General features: G+C 38.6%; 4 protein-coding genes across 4 annotated transcripts; 2 read left to right on the top strand and 2 right to left on the bottom strand.

Annotated features, from left to right (window-relative positions):
• LOC18782748 (uncharacterized GPI-anchored protein At4g28100) lies at window positions 4,896–6,761 on the top strand. Its single transcript, XM_007215608.2, has 2 exons — window positions 4,896–6,131; window positions 6,221–6,761. The coding sequence occupies exons 1-2, from the start codon at window positions 5,490–5,492 to the stop codon at window positions 6,551–6,553; spliced, it is 975 nt and encodes a 324-aa protein (XP_007215670.1). The 5' UTR covers window positions 4,896–5,489; the 3' UTR covers window positions 6,554–6,761.
• On the bottom strand, window positions 7,738–11,114 carry LOC18784023 (equilibrative nucleotide transporter 3). Its single transcript, XM_007216039.2, has 10 exons — window positions 10,622–11,114; window positions 9,979–10,045; window positions 9,777–9,881; window positions 9,438–9,593; window positions 9,201–9,344; window positions 8,974–9,079; window positions 8,625–8,797; window positions 8,374–8,534; window positions 8,042–8,300; window positions 7,738–7,954 (listed from the first exon to the last, which is right to left on the bottom strand). Exons 2-10 carry the CDS (start codon window positions 10,018–10,020, stop codon window positions 7,847–7,849), a joined length of 1,254 nt encoding a protein of 417 aa, XP_007216101.1. The 5' UTR covers window positions 10,021–10,045; window positions 10,622–11,114; the 3' UTR covers window positions 7,738–7,846.
• LOC18782580 (aromatic-L-amino-acid decarboxylase) lies at window positions 13,628–15,227 on the top strand. The gene has a single exon (XM_007217328.2). The coding sequence runs from the start codon at window positions 13,628–13,630 to the stop codon at window positions 15,155–15,157; it is 1,530 nt and encodes a 509-aa protein (XP_007217390.1). The 3' UTR covers window positions 15,158–15,227.
• On the bottom strand, window positions 15,594–17,734 carry LOC18782385 (cytochrome b6-f complex iron-sulfur subunit, chloroplastic). Its single transcript, XM_007215864.2, has 5 exons — window positions 17,542–17,734; window positions 17,204–17,445; window positions 16,520–16,637; window positions 16,107–16,289; window positions 15,594–15,854 (listed from the first exon to the last, which is right to left on the bottom strand). Exons 1-5 carry the CDS (start codon window positions 17,578–17,580, stop codon window positions 15,753–15,755), a joined length of 684 nt encoding a protein of 227 aa, XP_007215926.1. The 5' UTR covers window positions 17,581–17,734; the 3' UTR covers window positions 15,594–15,752.

Raw genomic sequence — 18,796 nt, 5'->3', positions numbered from 1 at the left:
TATTAATGTTGTTTGAATTTAGTATATTCTGTCTTGTTACCACCCTGCCGTCACCACTGGCATGCATGTCTGTTCGATCAGCTCTGCCAGCAAAAATACATGATCAGTTCAAGGTTTAAACAACGTACAGTTCAATGGTTCTTGAGATCTCTACATATATATCCGGAAAGAAGAAAAAAAAAGTCTGGGTGGGAGCTATCGAACTTTTTCTGGTATAACTTGGTAAAAAAATTGAATGTCTATGGGAAGTAAGTAAGTGAAATAATACGTGAAAAATTGATCCAATATTTTTAGAGTTGATCTATTATCATTAATTGGGTAGTTCATCTTATATTGTTGGTACATGTAGGCCCATCACTTACAAACTCAAATGAATTACAGAGAAGCAAACTATAGATCGTTTTTTATAAGTTCCGAAATCCTCATTTCGTACATGTTCATTAAATCTATGTAATAGTAAGCTGAGGCACATAGAAAATATAGGCCAACGAGGTCTAGTCCAATGAAAAAGGACTTTGACTTGCATACCAGAGATCTAAGATTTGAACCTCAATGACATCATAGTCGTGTGTGTGTGAGAAAACCCCTTCACCAATAGTTTAGACTATTGATATATATTCATAGTAAATGAATTAATGATTAATCCACTATGAAGATGTTCATTGCCAAAACATAAATTTATCTCCCCTTTTATCTTTTCTTCACTTTTTTTTTGGGTCTAATTTGTACGCGTTTTGCATATTTAGCATATACAAACGTACATTGGTAGAACTCTGATGATGATCATTTGGGTTTTGAGTTTTTGCCACCTGCCAAGTACGCTGACCATGTATGTAGTAGTGTGGTTGATCTGGAAGAAAATGAAGCTGCTTCTTTTCGTTTTGGTCAATCAGCCACACATTTTCGTGCGTATTCGATATACTTTCAGTCTTTCTCCTTTGGCTTTTTCTCGACCGCTCAATATCCACAAACCCACTTACTTGTTCAATAAAAAATAAAATTTTGATTTCAAAGCTCATAAGTACTCAAAAAGTGTGTTATTGTCTTCACATGCCTCTTCATATCATCATTGTCCCACCAGAAAAAAAAAACAAAAAAACAAACAACCACAACCACATTATTTAGCAGGTATTGAATTATTGTGTGGAGCATATGTGGCCATGCTTGCTACCAAATAAAACAGATAGGATTATAGTGTAGGAAATTAGTGGACTTTCTATCTGTAATGGGTTTTATGTCCTTTGAACTCATTTTTAAAAATTTATTTTGATGTAATTGGCTTTGTCTTTCTATATTAATGAAACTTGTTTATGACGAAAAAGAAAAAAAAGTGGGTTGTGGGAATGGAACCTCATCAGTTTCCACTTATTATTTTCTTTTATTAAGTTTGAAATTAAGTTCGAAGGAACACGTGAAAGAAAAACATTCGTATTCATCTTTTATTTTTCTTGTCTTTGTGACAATAGAAAGTGTGCATTGAATTTGTTCCAATCACACAAAGAAAGAATATTGAAGTTGTGAGAGCCTTTTCTTCCACTTAAAGTGGGGGCAAATTCAACCCGACACATTTAGCATCTCCTTTTTTCCATCAATTTTTGACATATGATCTTCGTTCAAGGAGTCAAGCAAAGCATGACATAATTATTGCACTATAAATTCAAAAATATATATATGTCTAGTCTAGGCAAGAAGTTTAGTGTTGAAAAAAAAGAAGGTAAAAAGGACTAGTGGCGGCTTGATCGATCGATTCTTTTTGTTATTCTTCACATGTTTTCATTGTTTTTTCAGAGAAAATGCGCATTTGGGTCAAAATAACTTTTATTTGGTGGCTAGAAAATAAATGGAAATGTTTTAAAATTTTGACACTCGACGACACATGTCCACCTTTCCTCTATTGATCAGGAAGAAGAGGAAGAGAGAGCCGTGTAAATCATGAACAAGGTCTTGTGTTTCAGTTTGGCTTGATCCGGCTCATTTTTCTTTGTCATCTAAATCCTAATTACTTTACTTTTAGTTTGCCTTTTACACTTTTGATATTGATGATCACCGTTAATATTATAAACTTAAATCCCTAACTCATCTAATCCCCTTTCTTAAAATTTACGCATCTTCAAGGATAAGAAATGCTCTTAATTTGTTCTTCAATTTAGGATATGAAATTCCCTTTGATATATATGATATAACATTTGCATAATCAGGTTCAAGCTAACTTGGTACCATTCAGATAACTTTTTTCTCCTCAGCACCGCTTTACCAACTCTAGTGAAAATTACCCTTGCCTTGGGGCTACGACACTGCTACAGCTTGCGTACATTGTGAAATTTGTGTAGAGCTACGACACCGCTACAGCTCGGGTGCTCGCACCACCTCTTTATAGTCTTATGATTATCTTTCCCTTGCCTTGTCGGGGCTGCTCTAAGAGTTGTTGGCTTATGGTGGCAGATCTGTGCTGGTTTAGTTTTTTGTTGAGTTTGACGTTGTTTTGCTTATTGGGTTGTTTTGTTGTTCTTAATCCAGTTAGTTTTGTCATTTTTATTTTTGTTAACTTGATGATATCATTATCTTGGACAGTCTGTTTATTCTTGTTCATCTGATATTAGAGATTAGTTAGATTCTTTGGGTTTCCTTATTGGGTTGCTTTGTTTGTTGTTTAAGTGCCCTCTCCGTTTTGGGGTGAGGTCTTGGAATGAAGTTCATCTTTCGACAGGAAAAAGAAAAAAACATTTGCATAATTATGTATGAGAGGAAATGACTGAACCAAACTGGTTATTAACTAAATTGATCTGGTTCGATTATACTACTAGTTTGAAGGTTAAACATAATCATAATGTTGCAATAGTTAAGTATGCAGTTTGATACCTAAAGCTAATCGAATCAGACTATGTTTGCTCTCAATTTATATTTTTAGTACAATTTACTCAAACCAATTTGAGATATAGCATATAAGATAAATTCATATTGAACGCACAATTCAGATTGTCACCATGATATCTCAAACCATGTACAAGTGAATAGTTATTGTGCACAGATACAAATTATTCAACACTCACATCCTCACCCTTGCAATCGACAATGGCCGAAGACACCACACCATGTCTTTTCTTTTCGTACAGGGCATGCCAATACCCGACAACCGTACGTACTAGGAGAGTGTATATACTAATAGCCTGCATTTGCAACAACACCATCATTGAACCTTTTAGGCTTTTCCTCTCCTACTTTCTACGCTCAATTACCAAAAACTTTGCGAGGAGGATCATCTATCTATTGCTTTTCCTTTTGACCTAATCTTCTTTGATAAAATAATCTCTGATTCAAAATGGTAAAGAAAAGCCGAGTCCATTAGCTTTTTTTAAGGACGAATGGGGCTTGCACTAAAACACACCAAAAGCCTAGTGATCTCTAACAATTTTAAAACACGGAGGGGGGGACCCAACCCAAGAGAGCCCAAGCGAGAGAAAAAGCTTTAAAATGAAGGTAAAGAAAAGAAAACCAGTGGGGCAAACGAGAGAGAGTGTTGAGCTTTTCCCAAAGGAACTTTTGGTTGGAATAATTTTTGCTTGATTGGCGCTTTATGTTTGTCTTGTCTTTAAACACAACATGCATCTCCTTTCATTCATTCATTTCTCCCTTGGACTGTTGCTCTCCCTTGTATATATATATTCCACTCTCTCTCCCTCTCTTATCTTTTCTGTGATTTGGAACCTACTACTTGGGTTTTTTCTGCTAATTTTTCCTCTGTAGATATGGAATATCAATAAGCAAAGATAATGGACACCATTTTGGACATTTTACAATTTTTCTTTTTTCTGCATATAAAAAAGGGTAGGTAAAACAAACAGTCTTTGGAACTTTGGAGTGTGGCCATTCCATTTCGTTCCATGTGAACTGCAATGTAATGTCTTCTCTTTCTCTCTCTCTCTCTCTCTCTCTCTGACTGACCAGTTTTGTATTACTTTATGTTATCTTTTTGAAAAATAATTTGTGGAAAAGTTGGATGCTTTGGCTGTCACGCAGGCACACGATGACTTTTGTCTGAGGGAGGAGCTATTACCTAGCAACCACACACGCTCAAGGTCACGCATATGGTGCTTGCTTGAAAGGGTTCAACACAGAAACGGTCAATTCCCTAGGATGCCCTCCCATTCCACATTTGTTTCCTTTTTCATGCACAAGTTTCAATACACAAAAACTCTCCCCTCCCTCTTTTGCTTTCTCTTTTTAATCTTTACCCCTTTTTCATTTTTAAAGAACTTTGAAGCGGTAACATATTAAATTCACACATATTACACGAATGTAATGATTCAAATCTAGTATCTTTTCTGTCTGTTATTCACCTTGTTCTTGTTGGCCATGCTAATTTCTCATTAATAATTATACCCTTTTGGCCTTTTTATTTATTTATTATATATGAATATTAATATGATTAATAACATGGCTATTGCTTGCTTGGTTTATACTTTATATCATTATTAGATTATTAAGATGTCATTAGCACAAAATGGGACATCAATGGCTCAATGACCCTCTGGCCTCTTCTGTAGCAAAAGTAGGAAAAAGGCTATGGCAAGTTCATGGTGCTCAGCAATCACTCAAACTTGAAAAAATAAAAAGAAAGAGAGAGGAGAGAGAGCACCTTCATTTCATATCATATCAGAGTGTGAGGAGGATAGAGAATGAAAAGGAAAATGACACCACAAGCTGCCAAATCTTCAGACAGCCTTTTTTCTTATCATGCAAAAAATCCAGTATTATACCACCCCTTCTTTCTCAGTCTAGCCTCTACCAAACGAATATCTTCTATTTCTCCTGGACCCCACAACCCAACCCAATTGCCCTTTTCCTTTTTAAATAATTGAATCCAAAAGTAGAATCCTTTTCCATATAGTTCATATACTATATAGTATAATACACAATTGATGAATGCCCACTGTACTTCGTGAGTGAACTATACACAGTAGAGAGAGCGTCTCTGCTTAAATCGAGAGATCTCTCTCTCTCTCTCTCTCTCTCTCTCTCTCTCAGTCAGCTCACGGTTCCTCCTTCCTTTTTCATCTGGATTATAAACCCATCAAATCATATCCACCATTTCTAGAGAAAGAAAACGGAGACAACCACAAAGAAAAGAAGAACAGAGAAAAAACCGATCTTTCTTTCTGGGTGGGTTTCTACCATTTATCTCACAGTTCTCTCAGTCCCATCTCTGCTCAGTTGTTTTGGCTTTTGCTCTGTTTAGGTCGTGAGGAGGAGACAGTGGGTGCCAGCAGCAGCCTTGCAGCCCTGAAAAGCAAAAACACAATGGCTGTCCTTTGAATATTTCAGAATCTCCTCCTTTTTCACCTTTACTATTTCATAATTTCAAAAAGAAGCATAAAGCTCTCTCCTTTCTCAAACAAAAACAAAATCAGATATCAAAGTCCTTATCTTTCCCTCACTTTCGTCCTGCTCATCATCATTTTCCTCAGAAACAAACACAACTTCACCCCAAAATGCCATCATTTCCAACCTCCACCATTTTCACCTTCTTCCTTCTCTTGTTAATATCCAGCTTTAACATTACCCTCGCCGGTTTACTTGCTCAACCGATAACCGGTCACCCCCAGCCACTCAAACCGGGTGAGTACTCCAGCCCCAACACTGTCCCGGCCCTCCCGTCCCAAACCCCAACCCAAACCTGCCACCTCGACCTCTCCGATGAGCTCTTCGGCGGCGTCAGCCAAGCATGCGGCCGAGACCTCGACCGCAGCCGATGCTGCCCTGTCCTAGCCGCCTGGCTGTTCGCTGCCCATGCCAGGTCAGCTCTCGAGCTCCCCTCATCGGCTCCGGCTCCTTCCGCCGGCCTCGACCAGCCGATGATGCCGGACGACTCGCAGAAGTGCGTCAACTCCTTGCAGTCCTCGCTTGTGGGCCGAAACATCCGGATTCCTCAGCCGAACGCCAGCTGCGACGCCGTTTTGTGCTTCTGCGGCATCCGGCTCCACCAGATCGGCTCTCTCAGCTGCCCCGCCGCTTTTAACCTGTCGCTAGGGTTTCACAACGCCACGCCCACCGCCGCCGTCAAGAACTTGGAGAAGAACTGCCGCAACTCTTCGTATTCTGGCTGCACCAAGTGCCTCGGCGCTCTCCAGAAGGTCAGTTTCTTCTTTCCACAATTCTATAACATATTTTGTTTTGTTTGACCAGAATGCCGTCTTACTTGACTGGTAATTACTGATTGCAGCTCAAGGGTGGGAGCAAGAACGGAACGGCGGGGGACAAGTCCACGAGCGACAGAGCGAGCAAGATGTTCAACAGGGACTGCCAGCTCATGGGGCTGACGTGGCTGCTGGCCCGGAACAAAACGGCGTACATACCCACTGTTTCGGCGGTGCTGCGGGCCATAATGTACAGTGCGCACCCACCGCACGAGTCCACGTGTAGCCCGGACCAGGAGAACATGCCGCTGGCCGTAGATTCACTGCAGTTCGATAAGGGGCAAGCGCCCGCATCGTCACCGTCTATTTTATTGTTTCCGATTCTGCCCCTGATCATTTTGGTGTCTCTGTTTGTTTAGGGTGAGAGAGAGGGGATCAAGATTCAAGTCTGGGTTTTTCCCAATTTTTTTGGTAATCCCTGTCGTGTCGGTTCACGTGATGCAAGTAGACAAACGGGGCTGTTGGGTGTTTTTGTCATTTTGCCCACTGTAAATTTCAGCTCGTAGTAAGTACAGCAGGGAAGGTCTTACTTTTACTAATTCAAATTTCTTTACATTTTCATTTTTACCCAGTAATATTCTAAATTACTCTAATTTACTGAAAAAAGATCGGCCTAGCAGGGTGTAATAGACGGACACACTGTCTTAACCAACTGAATCCAAAAAATGGGAACACTGCCCTCTTGGTACTATAATGAGTTGCCTGCTTGGTACTATAATGAGTTGGTCCTCAAGTGACTGGCTTGTAAGTTAGGATTGTTGCATGAAAGACTGGGTCAATGGGTAAGAATAGTAAAGGCAATTTGAGGTTTGAGACATTCTCTATCTGATTATTTATTTATGGTGCTGAAAATTTGTGGGAGTGCATTAATTGTAAATGATTTGGAATTAAGAAGCAAGGAGGGGCTAGAGAATTAAAGAAATGCGGTAGTGGTACCCAAAGCTCATTAATGACCATTTGTGTTGGGGGTGTTTAGAAAGCTACACACAGATAGAAAATAGCATTAGCAACTCCCCATGACTGAGTATGTTGGTCGCATAGAAATGCAAAACTGGGACACGGGATGCTTAGAATTTTGGATTATAAAACCCAAACACATTGTTATGTGAAGATTACATTAATTAAATACAGTTTTAATTAGGTAGTTTTACATCTTCTAGGGAGCGAATTGCGGATGAATTATTGTTGTCACGTAGCCCGGCTTGGATAAATGTTTTATTTTGTGGACATCAATTTTTTGTTGGTAGCGATTTTGACACTCCTCTTTTGAACGAGGTTTTTTTTTTTTTTTGGGGTGTGGTCCATCGGCCTGTATAACTCCATAACATTTGGGCAAAATAATTTTGACTTCAGCATGTCCAATTTCTCAGCCTCTACGCTTGTATCTAATGGCACGGTTTGGAGTACAAATTTGAATGGCCCTTTTGGCTGCATTTGTTTTGTGGGATAGAAAATGTTTTCCCCCAAAAAATACAATGCAGAAGCAAAGAATTAGTTCCAATGCTTCCTAAATGTTCTTGTGAAATAAAATAAAATAAAAAACTGAAAAACCAAATATTTACTTCTACCATTTAATAATGAATCACAAAAAAACAGAATCCAGTCTTACTGTGGCAAATTGGAACAACCTTCAAGTCAGTTAAATCAAATTTTTACCAGCCCTTGCCTATAAGCCACAACCAATCAAGTGTTACACCTGCAAATATACCTACCAGTAGGAACACAACCAGCAAGTTTCCTAAAGCATTTTGCTCTGGCCCCTGCAAAACCCAAAAATTCTGATCAATCTTACTTCTTTAACTAAACAAACTGTTAAACTTTTCGCGTATAAAATGCAATGTACAAACCTTGTAACCTTTGGGTGCTGAAGTAAGCACACAGACAGTGAGGTAACCATTAGATAAACCCAAGAAGGATGTGAGCATTATCATCCAGCCTTGGTCACCATACTTGGCAGTGAAATAGAATGCCGGGACGAGCAAGAAACGAGAAAGAATCACAACCATGAGCCCTCTACGATTTTCCAACTTGAGGAATTTCACCAGCGGAATGTATCTCCCAATCAGATCAGACACATTGTACATTGCAATCAAAACCAGTGCATACCTGACATGTATAATTCCAGATTTTAGAACAAAATTCTTGTTGACACCAAGTAACGTTATGTTTAAGTACATACCATGTACCCAAGCTGTGTGATCCGGTGTCTTCGGATAAGAATCCAGGGAAAATTGACAAAGTGAGGGCATAGATTAGAAACATATCGAGTGCATAATCAATGTTTTGAAGCAGCAATTGTTTGTTCCCCAGCCGCTCTAGATCTCTCTGCTCTTCCTCATCCTGCATGAATTTACATTGTTTTTTCTTAGAACATTAGAAGATGAATGCGTTGGGGCATTATTTGAGCATATGTTGGAGCGAATGACATACTGCTTCAGGCAATGTTTGGATGCCACCAGCAGCAAGGTCAGCAGAAACAGTTTTTGATCCTTCTGAAGCGGCCTTTGAGCGATAGTACTTAACAATTGGTAGCTTCGGAAAGGCAAAAGCATAAAGAATCACGCAGAGAAGCTCAAAGATCGAAGAGATTGCAAAGAACAAAACTGCAGTGTAAAAAAAAAAGCCAGTGCTTTAATGTAAGTTGAACATGCACATATATATATGGTAGGCAAGACCATGCACAGATACAAAATATCAGAAGATTTAAGTTTATGATGGTCCTAAAGAAAACAGTAACATGTTCAACAACAAATATGAGAACTTGAAAACTGGAACCTACTAGCTCCTTTCCGAAGACCATTATGGGAATTCTCAAATGCTGCCTTTGTAATTAACCTCAAAGCAGAGGTTAGGGCTCCTGATGCAGCCAAACCAGCAAGGAAAGACTGAACAGTTTGAAACAAGAAAACTCACAAATTTATAATCAGATCCACAAATTTCGACAACTTGAAGGAAAACGAAAATGAAACATAGAGCATGTAATTGTTATGCAAAACAAATACTGACTTGGATGAGTTCTCCTGACATGAAAGAGAGGTCTCCAACCATTCCTCCTTGCACATGAGCATCTGCAATTCCAAAGGCAGCACTAATGGCACAAATTCCAATAAAAGTTCCAAGGCCTCCTCTCCCAGATGTAGCTAAATCCAACTATGGCAGAATGAAGCACATTTAGAGGCTTAATCATATGTTTCTCAATCGCAGCATTTGGTGATGTTATTTGAAGATTTAAATTGCACTTACAACTAGCACCAATAGAGAAGTTATGAAAAATAGGACATATCCAAATAGGTTTCTTTTCCTAGTATTCATCTTCGCCTCATGATACGACAAGATTATAATTGTTCCTAGCGCAAATGGCTGGTACACCAGAGTGAGGACCCTTGCGGGATGGTATCGCTGCATCAGGGGAAAAAAGAAAATTAAACTTCAACTGATGAGGCAATCCAATTCCAAATGCTACAACTGTCAAAACATATTGTCTACTTGCACATAACTCAAAGAAAATCTGAGAGATAGGTACAATGTAGAAACTAGATATTGTAGTTTCTGAATCGAAATCATGTCGGATAGGACAGTTACCGGGAACAAGTCAACATAGTAATCTTCTATTGTAAGCATACTGTTCCATGAAAAGAGGCATCCATTTCCCAGAAGCCAGCACACCACCATTGCAGCATACTTCCCCTATAATTGAGAACCAATGCATATCAGAACAACAAACAGATTTGCTCTAATTGCAAGTTCATTCTAGTTTAAAGGAAACAAAAGAAGCACTACAAACCTCAAGCTTTGGTGGGGGTCTATTTACATCAGGGCTTCCCATGATTGCCTCTGTTCAACCAGCTCCCCTACAAGTTATGATGTTATGGCAAATCATTTGGTTTATTGACTACATAAAATAAGCCACTAACATCAAATCTTAGTGTGAATCTGCCGCTAAATGCAATAAATTATAGTCAACCTATCTTCAATGATTATGTTTAAAGTCTACATTCATCTCCCTTCAAATTCTTGCTTGCACAGCAACCAGAACATTGTGTACTAGGTTCAACCAGTGAATGCTTTACACATTTAAGTGAGCATTGGTCCAACCCTTATCTACAATGCAGACGTAAAATTTGAATTCTAGCCTCTTCTTCCCCTAAAGTCTCATTACAAATAAGAACAAATATGAGAAGTCCTCCCCAACCAACTCCAAAGATTTCATTTTTATTATGCAAGAAGCAACAAAAACATTAATCTAAACCAGCCCATTATAGATTTATGAATGCAACCAAGCAAGCACCTTTGACTTTTATTCACCACTCTCTCTATGTCACATGAGAGAGAGAGAGAGAGAGAGAGAGAGAGAAACAGGGGTAGAAACAGAGCAGATAAACACGCAAAATCAAATCTTTATCCACAAGGGAGAAATGCAAACTTACTCTTTGAAGAAGGTGGGTGGGATGGATATGTATGTTGGACTGAGAAAAGAGACTCTTTGATTCTTCTGAATCTTTTCCCAGAATCTGAATCTTCTGCTCCCTCTTTTATATGGTATTTTACACCAATGGGAACAGAACACCCTTTTCAACAAAATACTACCCTAAAAAAGGTGAAAACTTTTAGGCGTCTGCTGTGAAAATCCAGAGTGGCAGTGATGACGTCTGTTGGGGGCAAGGGAGATTTTTCTGCCCTATCTCATTCTTCTTCTGCGGCCTCCGGCTTCTAAACATTCATCAAATTCTAATCCAAACCAATTCTCCCCCCTTTTTTTTGTTTCGGAACGGAAAGGAAAAGAAAAGAAAAGAAAAGAAAATAAAGGGAGAAGAGAAGAGAAGATTTGGTATTGAAATGAAAATGATTAATTCGGAAGTGTTTTGAGTTTGAGGAGGACGTTAACGAGGAGGAGACAGTTGTTGGGTTTTCTTTGCATGAAAAAGACAAGGAGGAGTGAAACTCTAAAAGAGGACGTTTTCTGTATTCACATTTGGAGGCGTTGACTCTGCCGTCACGGCGCCTATTACTCATCACTTTCACATTGGTGCTCTAATTTTAATAACATTTTTTTAGGAAAACATTATTATTATTATTACTAGCTTCTCTGTACGCGCTTCCGCACTTGCGAGAGGTTTTTTAAAAAAAATAAGTAAATTTATTTTAGAATTAAAAAAGATAATGGATAGTTGTGTTCCATAAAAATAGGATCCATTATCTGCCTTTTCTTTTTCTTTTAATTTTTTTAAATATGAAAAATTGTGAATTTACCATATTATCCTCATTTAATTAATAATTTCAATTCTTAATATTTGCATTAACCAAGGGCATTTTCTGGTATTTTGAATGTTTCACCATTCTCTGCCTTTTGCTTTATATATATAGATATATATAGATTATTATTATTATTATTATTATTATGTCATTTTATGATGTAACATAACATGTCATTTGTTGTAACATAACTCATTCGAGCCTCTGCTTCATCACATATATATTTTTGTTATTGCTGAAAGGAGAATTTGAATTTCAGAGCTGTTTCAATATTAAAAAGAGAAGTATATGCATTTGGCTGAGGATTTCTATGAGAAATTAATAAAAGAAGATGAAGAAAAGAAAGAAATTAAAAAGAAGATGGAAAAAAAAAAAAGGAGGAGAAGACATCAGCCAAATTATCAAATTAAGCCCTTAATACCAACCAATTAACGAAGTCAATGAATACAATTGAAGAAATCTGGAATTAAATATGATAATTAATGGCAATATCTTACCCGTTTTAAATGATAGGGCAAATAAAAATAAACAATTAAACAAATACATAAATATGAGTATAATTTTATATGGCAAAATAGTCAAACGACTTAGATAGACAAACAAGAATCCGTGGACTACAACAAACTTGAGGTTGAGTTTTCGAACCTAGTTTAGAAGGGGGGAGGAGGAGGAGGTGCCATTGAGGTTTGAACTTAAGACGACTGATGTGCAAACAGATGCTCTTACCATTAAACTATATATGCAGGCATAGACCTACAGCATGTACAACCTGGGCTATAGCCCATATGAGTTTTATTCTTTTCTTATAGTTAGTGTTAATGCTAAGCATATATAATCAATTGTTGCTGGCTTTATTGGGGTCAAATAGGCATCTTTAAATAAATAAAATAAAAATGATATGTTCTAAAATTAAATTATATATTTATGACCAATTACATCAGCCTCCTTATAAGGGTTTAGGTAAGCCTAAATTCTAACAGTCCAGTAAGGTAAACTAGCCCACTCCATTTTGAAATTCTAAATTTGTCCCTATATATATATACCCGTTATTTAGTTTATCTTTAATTTTCTGTGTAGTTTCTTATTGAGGTGGTGTTGTTTAATGGCTTCATTGAATCAATTTGAGGTTATAGAACCACTACTTATAGATTATAGTCAGCAACCCAAGTATTCTCTTGTCCACTTTCTATGCTCTAAGCCCCAAACTTTACATCCAAAGTACTTGTCTTTTTAAATGTACTTAGGATGTAAAGTTTTAGGTATGTTTTTGAAGATAGCTGATGTACAAATGGTTCCAAATACATAGGGACTACAGTTGCCTCCTACATAATTACACTCGGTTGCTTGCAATAATGTCCATCGACCCAACTCACCCCCATATCCAATATGATGAGCTACCTAGCTACCAACTCTATTCTTTAAACCTTTTTGTTGTTTCTATGAATTTCGTATTCTCCATTCATCTCATTTTGAAGATAAACTTCAATTTTTATACATATATTTTCTGACTTCAGCCGCTCACTCAAGTCATCCACCTCCTTGTTTATTTCATGCATGCAACCAATACGACTAATGTGGCAGTGATGCACCAAAAAGAAAAAAGTGGACAGACTTTTAACTAAGTCAATTGCAAATGTCAATCCGACACGAGCTCTAACTCTTCGATTTAATAAAGATTTAATGAGAAGAACAAAGTGGGCGTTCAATATATATATATATATATATATATTTAATTAAATTAAAAATAAATCAAATTTAATTGTTAGAAAATTTTCAATTTCTAAATCCTCCTCTTTCTCTAATAATTAAATTTGATATTTAAAAAAATATTTTTAAATTAATGAAACTAACGAAATTGAAACATTTGACATGATTTGTTAACAGTTGCAAATACAATGATCAAAATCGGAAATTTGAAAGTGCAGTGACCAAAATTAAATTCGATCCTAACCTGAGTGATTAAAATTATAATTACCCCAAAAACATATATTCATACGTAATATTTCCCTCTCTTACATCAAAACTCCAAACCGCCAAAATTTCTCTTATAAATAACCCCCTTACCCTCAACCCTTGCTCACTCATGCATGTTATATACTCAAACCTCGTCCTCGTCCTCCTCCTCCTAGCTTTATCTATCTTCTTCTTCTTCACAGAAACATTTTGACATTTTGATCAAAATGGGAAGCTTAGACTTGAACTTCACAGATTCTTCCCTGTCCCAAACCGACGTCTTCAAACCTTTAGACCCCGAAGACTTCCGCAAACAAGCTCACCAAATGGTCGACTTCATTGCCGACTACTACGCCAAGATCGAATCCTACCCTGTCCTCACCCAAGTCCAGCCCAACTACCTCCGCTCCCGCCTTCCCTCCACCGCCCCCTACCTCCCCGAACCCCTGCAAACCATCTTCCATGACATCTCCGCCCACGTGATCCCAGGCATCACTCACTGGCTCAGCCCTAACTTCTTCGCATTCTTCCCCGCCACCGTCAGCACCGCCGCCTTCTTAGGCGAAATGCTGTGCACTTGCTTCAACGCCGTCGGGTTCAACTGGCTCGCCTCCCCCGCCGCCACCGAGCTCGAGATGGTCGTCATGGACTGGCTGGCCCACATGCTCAAGCTTCCCACGTCCTTCATGTTTTCATCGGGCACTGCTGGAGGTGGCGGTGGTGGTGTCATTCAAAACACCACCAGCGAAGCCATCTTTGTAACTCTCGTTGCAGCCCGAGACCGGAAGCTTGAGGCTTTGGGAACAAACGACGTGAAAAATCTCGTCGTTTATTCTTCTGATCAGACCCATTCAACGTTCACAAAGGCCTCCAGGCTCGCCGGGATATGTCTTTCCAATGTAAGGTCCATACCCACCAGCCGTGACTCCGATTTCGCTTTGTCTCCCGAGTTACTTCGTAAGGTGGTGGAGGCAGACGTGGAATCCGGGCTGGTCCCGCTTTACCTTTGTTTAACCGTGGGGACAACTTCAACCACGGCCGTCGATCCCCTCGAGCCGCTTGCCGACGTGGCAAACGATTACAACATGTGGGTCCATGTGGACGCTGCTTACGGTGGAAGTGCCTGTATTTGTCCCGAGTTTAGGCATTACTTGAACGGGGTGGAGCGAGTCGAGTCACTGAGTCTGAGCCCGCACAAGTGGCTGCTGAGTTACTTGGACTGCTGCTGCCTCTGGGTCAAGCGGTCGGATTTGTTGGTCAACGCATTGAGCACCAACCCGGAGTATTTGAGAAACCAACCCAGTGAGTCTGACTCAGTGGTGGACTACAAGGACTGGCAACTGGGCACTGGACGTAGGTTCAAGTCACTTAGATTATGGCTCGTGCTCCGTAGCTATGGCGTCGCTAATATCCAGAGCCACATCCGGTCCGATGTTCGGATGGCTCGAATGTTCGAAGGGTTCGTAAACTCGGACCTAAGGTTCGAGGTTGTGGTGCCCAGAAAGTTTGCGTTGGTTTGTTTTCGGCTCAAGTCATTTTCTAGGGCCGAGCCGAGTTATGTTGACTCGCTGAACCGGAAGCTACTCGAGTGGGTGAACTCAACGGGTCATGCTTATTTGAGCCACACTGTAGTCGGTGGGGTATACATGTTGAGGTTTGCGGTGGGGGCCACGCTTACGGAGGAGAGGCACGTTGTTGCCGCGTGGCAGTTGATTAAGGATGGAGCTGATGCAGTTCTCAAGGTCAAGGGCGTATGATATGGATCAGTGAACGTAGGCCAAAATAAAGTAGTATACAAATACAATCCAAGCTGTGGCTCTGTGATGTATGGGGACATAAATTTCACGTTGGTTATGTCACTTCATTTAATTGGCACTAGCCTCTTTGCACACGCTTTCGTATTTATGAAAAGTTTTTTTTAAAAAATTAAAATTAAAATTTATTTTATGCTTCAAAAATAATAATTATGCTAATTTTTTTACAAATGTGGAAAAAGTTGCACGATGTAATAATACTCTCTTGTTGGCAAACTATTTGTAGGATTTGTGTCTATTTTTATGTTTTTTCTTTAAACTTATAACATGCTTTGTATATCCGTATTATTCTATAATTTTTCAACAAATTACCAGTATACAAGGGTGAAATCGAACGTATTTTTGCAAAAGCCACTAGTTTATACATAAGATGAGAAGATGGCAGATTCCAAAAAATTAGGTCCTCCTTGCATATTATATGCTTCAAATTTTAACAAAGATGAACCTTATGATACAAGTTGTTTATGAAGGAAGCAAAATGCAGTAGCGAAACATTTCAAATTACATGATATAATTCGGGAGGGTTGCTTTGTGATGTTTAAGACCACCATGGAGCGTCACCGGTTCTGAAATCTGTTTCAACCCATGGAACAAACACCACCTTCCCTTCATCAATGTCAGCATGAGCCAACGCCAGAGACTGTTCCAGCAAGTCAAATTGAAACGTTGGTTATTACAGATAGAATGAGATGAAGAAACAGACTAACCAATATGTATTATGCAGCATTTGATGGCCTAACAATTATGGGAAAAGTTGGGAGAGAAAATTGTTGCATGATCCTTCACTTTGACAGAGTTTATGAATGCAGATTGTAGAAGCGAGAAACCGGTATCGATAAACCATAAAGAAAAAGAAATTGGCAAGAGTTGATAGAAGTCTAAATTAACTCACCAAGGGTGCAGGTCCTCTGACAACCTTTCCTTGTTCATTGTACTGGGATCCATGGCAGGGGCATATGAATTTGTTCTCCGCCGTGTTAAATGGCACCACACAACCAAGGTGAGTGCAGACAGCGTTGATTCCATATGTGGCAAGACTTCGGTCTTTCTCCACAACAAGGTATGTAGGATCACCCTGATAATAAACAAAGAATCAAAATTAGTTTACCTTGTCAAAGTATGCATACTTCCCCAAGTTCTTAATCTGATTTTGGGAATGTTTTAGCACAACATGGAAATATATCATAAGCCCATAATGCTGCTGCTGGTATTGCAAATCAGGCTTGAACTTTTCCTATAAATTGAAATGGGGAGATGAAACCAGACGGAACATGTTTGTAGTTCATTAATAAGATGTATCAATACCTTCAATCCTTGTGTGAGAGTCCTGTCACCAGGGCCATGAGTCTTAAGCCATTCAGATGCAATCACGTCATTTCCAAGAGCATCCTTGGCAACTTGACCACCAGCGCCACTCCCGGAGCTATAATTGTTCTCCAATCAATCAAAATAACCATGTCAATGAGCAAACGATACACAATTTCAAGCCAAGAAAAAAGGATTTTGCTAGTAGAAATAGCAGTAAAGTAATAAACTTTTCTATCATGGTATCAAGAGACCTTGTTGGACTCTAGTCTTTAGTAGTAAATATTTGAGATAGACCATTCACTACCTTAAATTAACTTTTTTCTATTTAAATATTTCATTTTCATTACACTTTCAGAACAATCAAAACAATCCGATTTCTTGATTGTTCTGATTGAGGTTATGCAGAGCTAACTTTACATCAATGGGCCAAGCAAAGAGACTAACAGCTTATGCAAAGTAAATCAAGGTAAAAATTGATTGAATTTTTCAAGTGAATATTTTTCCCTAAGCTACATTGGGTTAATGAGTTCAATATTTACATGATATATTATATAGTAATCCAATTTTAATGAACTACCCAATTATAAACACAAAATCAATCACCAATCAACAAAATACATACATGAAGATGAAAGAAAAAGGTCAAAAACTGGAAATTAGGAAAAGGGTAGGTGTACTCACCCAGGTGGGACAAAGAAAGTGGCATAAGGAACCAACATGATGCCACTGGGAAGAGAGATTGCACCCAGAAGAAGCAGGTTCATAAGCTTCCTCTTGCCCATGTCTGGCACGCGATCAGCCGCAATACTTGATGCCTGGCACGTGACTCTCATTCCCTTTCCCTTTCCTACCATCTGGGTCCTCCTGGGTTTCACAGCAAGGGCTTGTGCTGATGAGAACATTGCACTCTTGCTTGAGCATAGCTGAAAAAGAAAATTCAAACACATTTATGACATAATTATTATAGCTCAACCCTCCAAACCCACATCAGGAAATTCAAGTTGGTTTAGTTTGAGTACCTGTGAAGTGGTAGCAGGAGATAGAGTAGAGGAAGCCATGGTGTGAGATTATTCTCTTGGAGATGATACTGTTAGCGTCTACTTTCTCTGGTTTTGGGGTAGTTGAAATTTGGTTTTGTAACGACCACAGCCGCTAGTGGATAAGGCGCATAGCCAAAAGGGCGCCGCATTACCACATGTTCTAGATCAAAGATTTTTCTTTCCCTCTTCTATACTAGAAACTTTGTAAGGGAAAAAAAAGTTTAACTATTATTTTAATAAACAATAAACATTGCTAAAGGAGTTTTAGTCTAATGAAAAAGAATATTGATTTACTGATCTAACGTCTAAGGTTCGACCTCCCATAACATCACAGTTATGTGTTTGTGAGAAATCTTCCTCTCGTATATAGTTTAGACTATTGGTTGTATTAAAAAAAATAAACAATAAAAATAATAACATTGATGGGCTGGGATACCTAAGATTGTGATGGGCCACCAATGAATTTGCCAACAAATCTTGTTATTTGTAGAAATGGGCCATTATTGTGGTGATATTGATTTGGGAAATTGGGCTAACATTTTTGTTGGTGTGAAAGTTGAAACAATTTGTATGATGTCCATTTTTCATTCTTTTTGTGATGTATGTGAAACACGTTTGTTTGGTAGTGACTTGGTCAGCATTACCAGAAAAAGGGTTTTTCTTCTGAAGAAAATGGAAACTGGGACAAATGAGAATGCTTGGTGATCACTATTTCATGATTTCACATGAACCAAAAGTCAAATGCAATAGACATTTCAGCACATCACTTTTTTTCTAACTTAGAAACCCAACTTTTGACAGTAAAGTAAGAGCAATAACCAATTGTCTGCACTTCCACTTCAAATATAATAGGGTTATGCTTCTTTATCCTAGTTTACTGCACCCAAGTTTTGACATTCCCAGCTTTTCTCTCCCCCTTGCAAATTATCTTTATGGAAAACATAAATACAACTCATTCATATCAGCCTAGCCTCATGGGGGAACAATTTGGTACCTTATTTGGACGATAGCTGTTATAGCCTGTTCAAAATAAAGAGTGTATATGAACAAGGGTGTTCTCTTGGTCACTATATATAGGAGTAGGACCATGAATTTTAGTGGACAACTATTTACCTTAGCTATCGATGGGAACAAAATTCAATGGTTGCCATTTAAGTTTGATGCATTTTAAAATATTAACCATTGAATTTTTGATCAAACGATAATTAATTACGGTAATTTGTTTGACAAAAAA

This window comes from Prunus persica, chromosome G3 (genome assembly GCF_000346465.2).
Source record: "Prunus persica cultivar Lovell chromosome G3, Prunus_persica_NCBIv2, whole genome shotgun sequence".
In the NCBI taxonomy this organism is placed as follows: domain Eukaryota; kingdom Viridiplantae; phylum Streptophyta; class Magnoliopsida; order Rosales; family Rosaceae; genus Prunus; species Prunus persica.
Note: the sequence above shows the minus strand (reverse complement) of the source record. Positions and strands in the feature narration are given on the sequence as shown.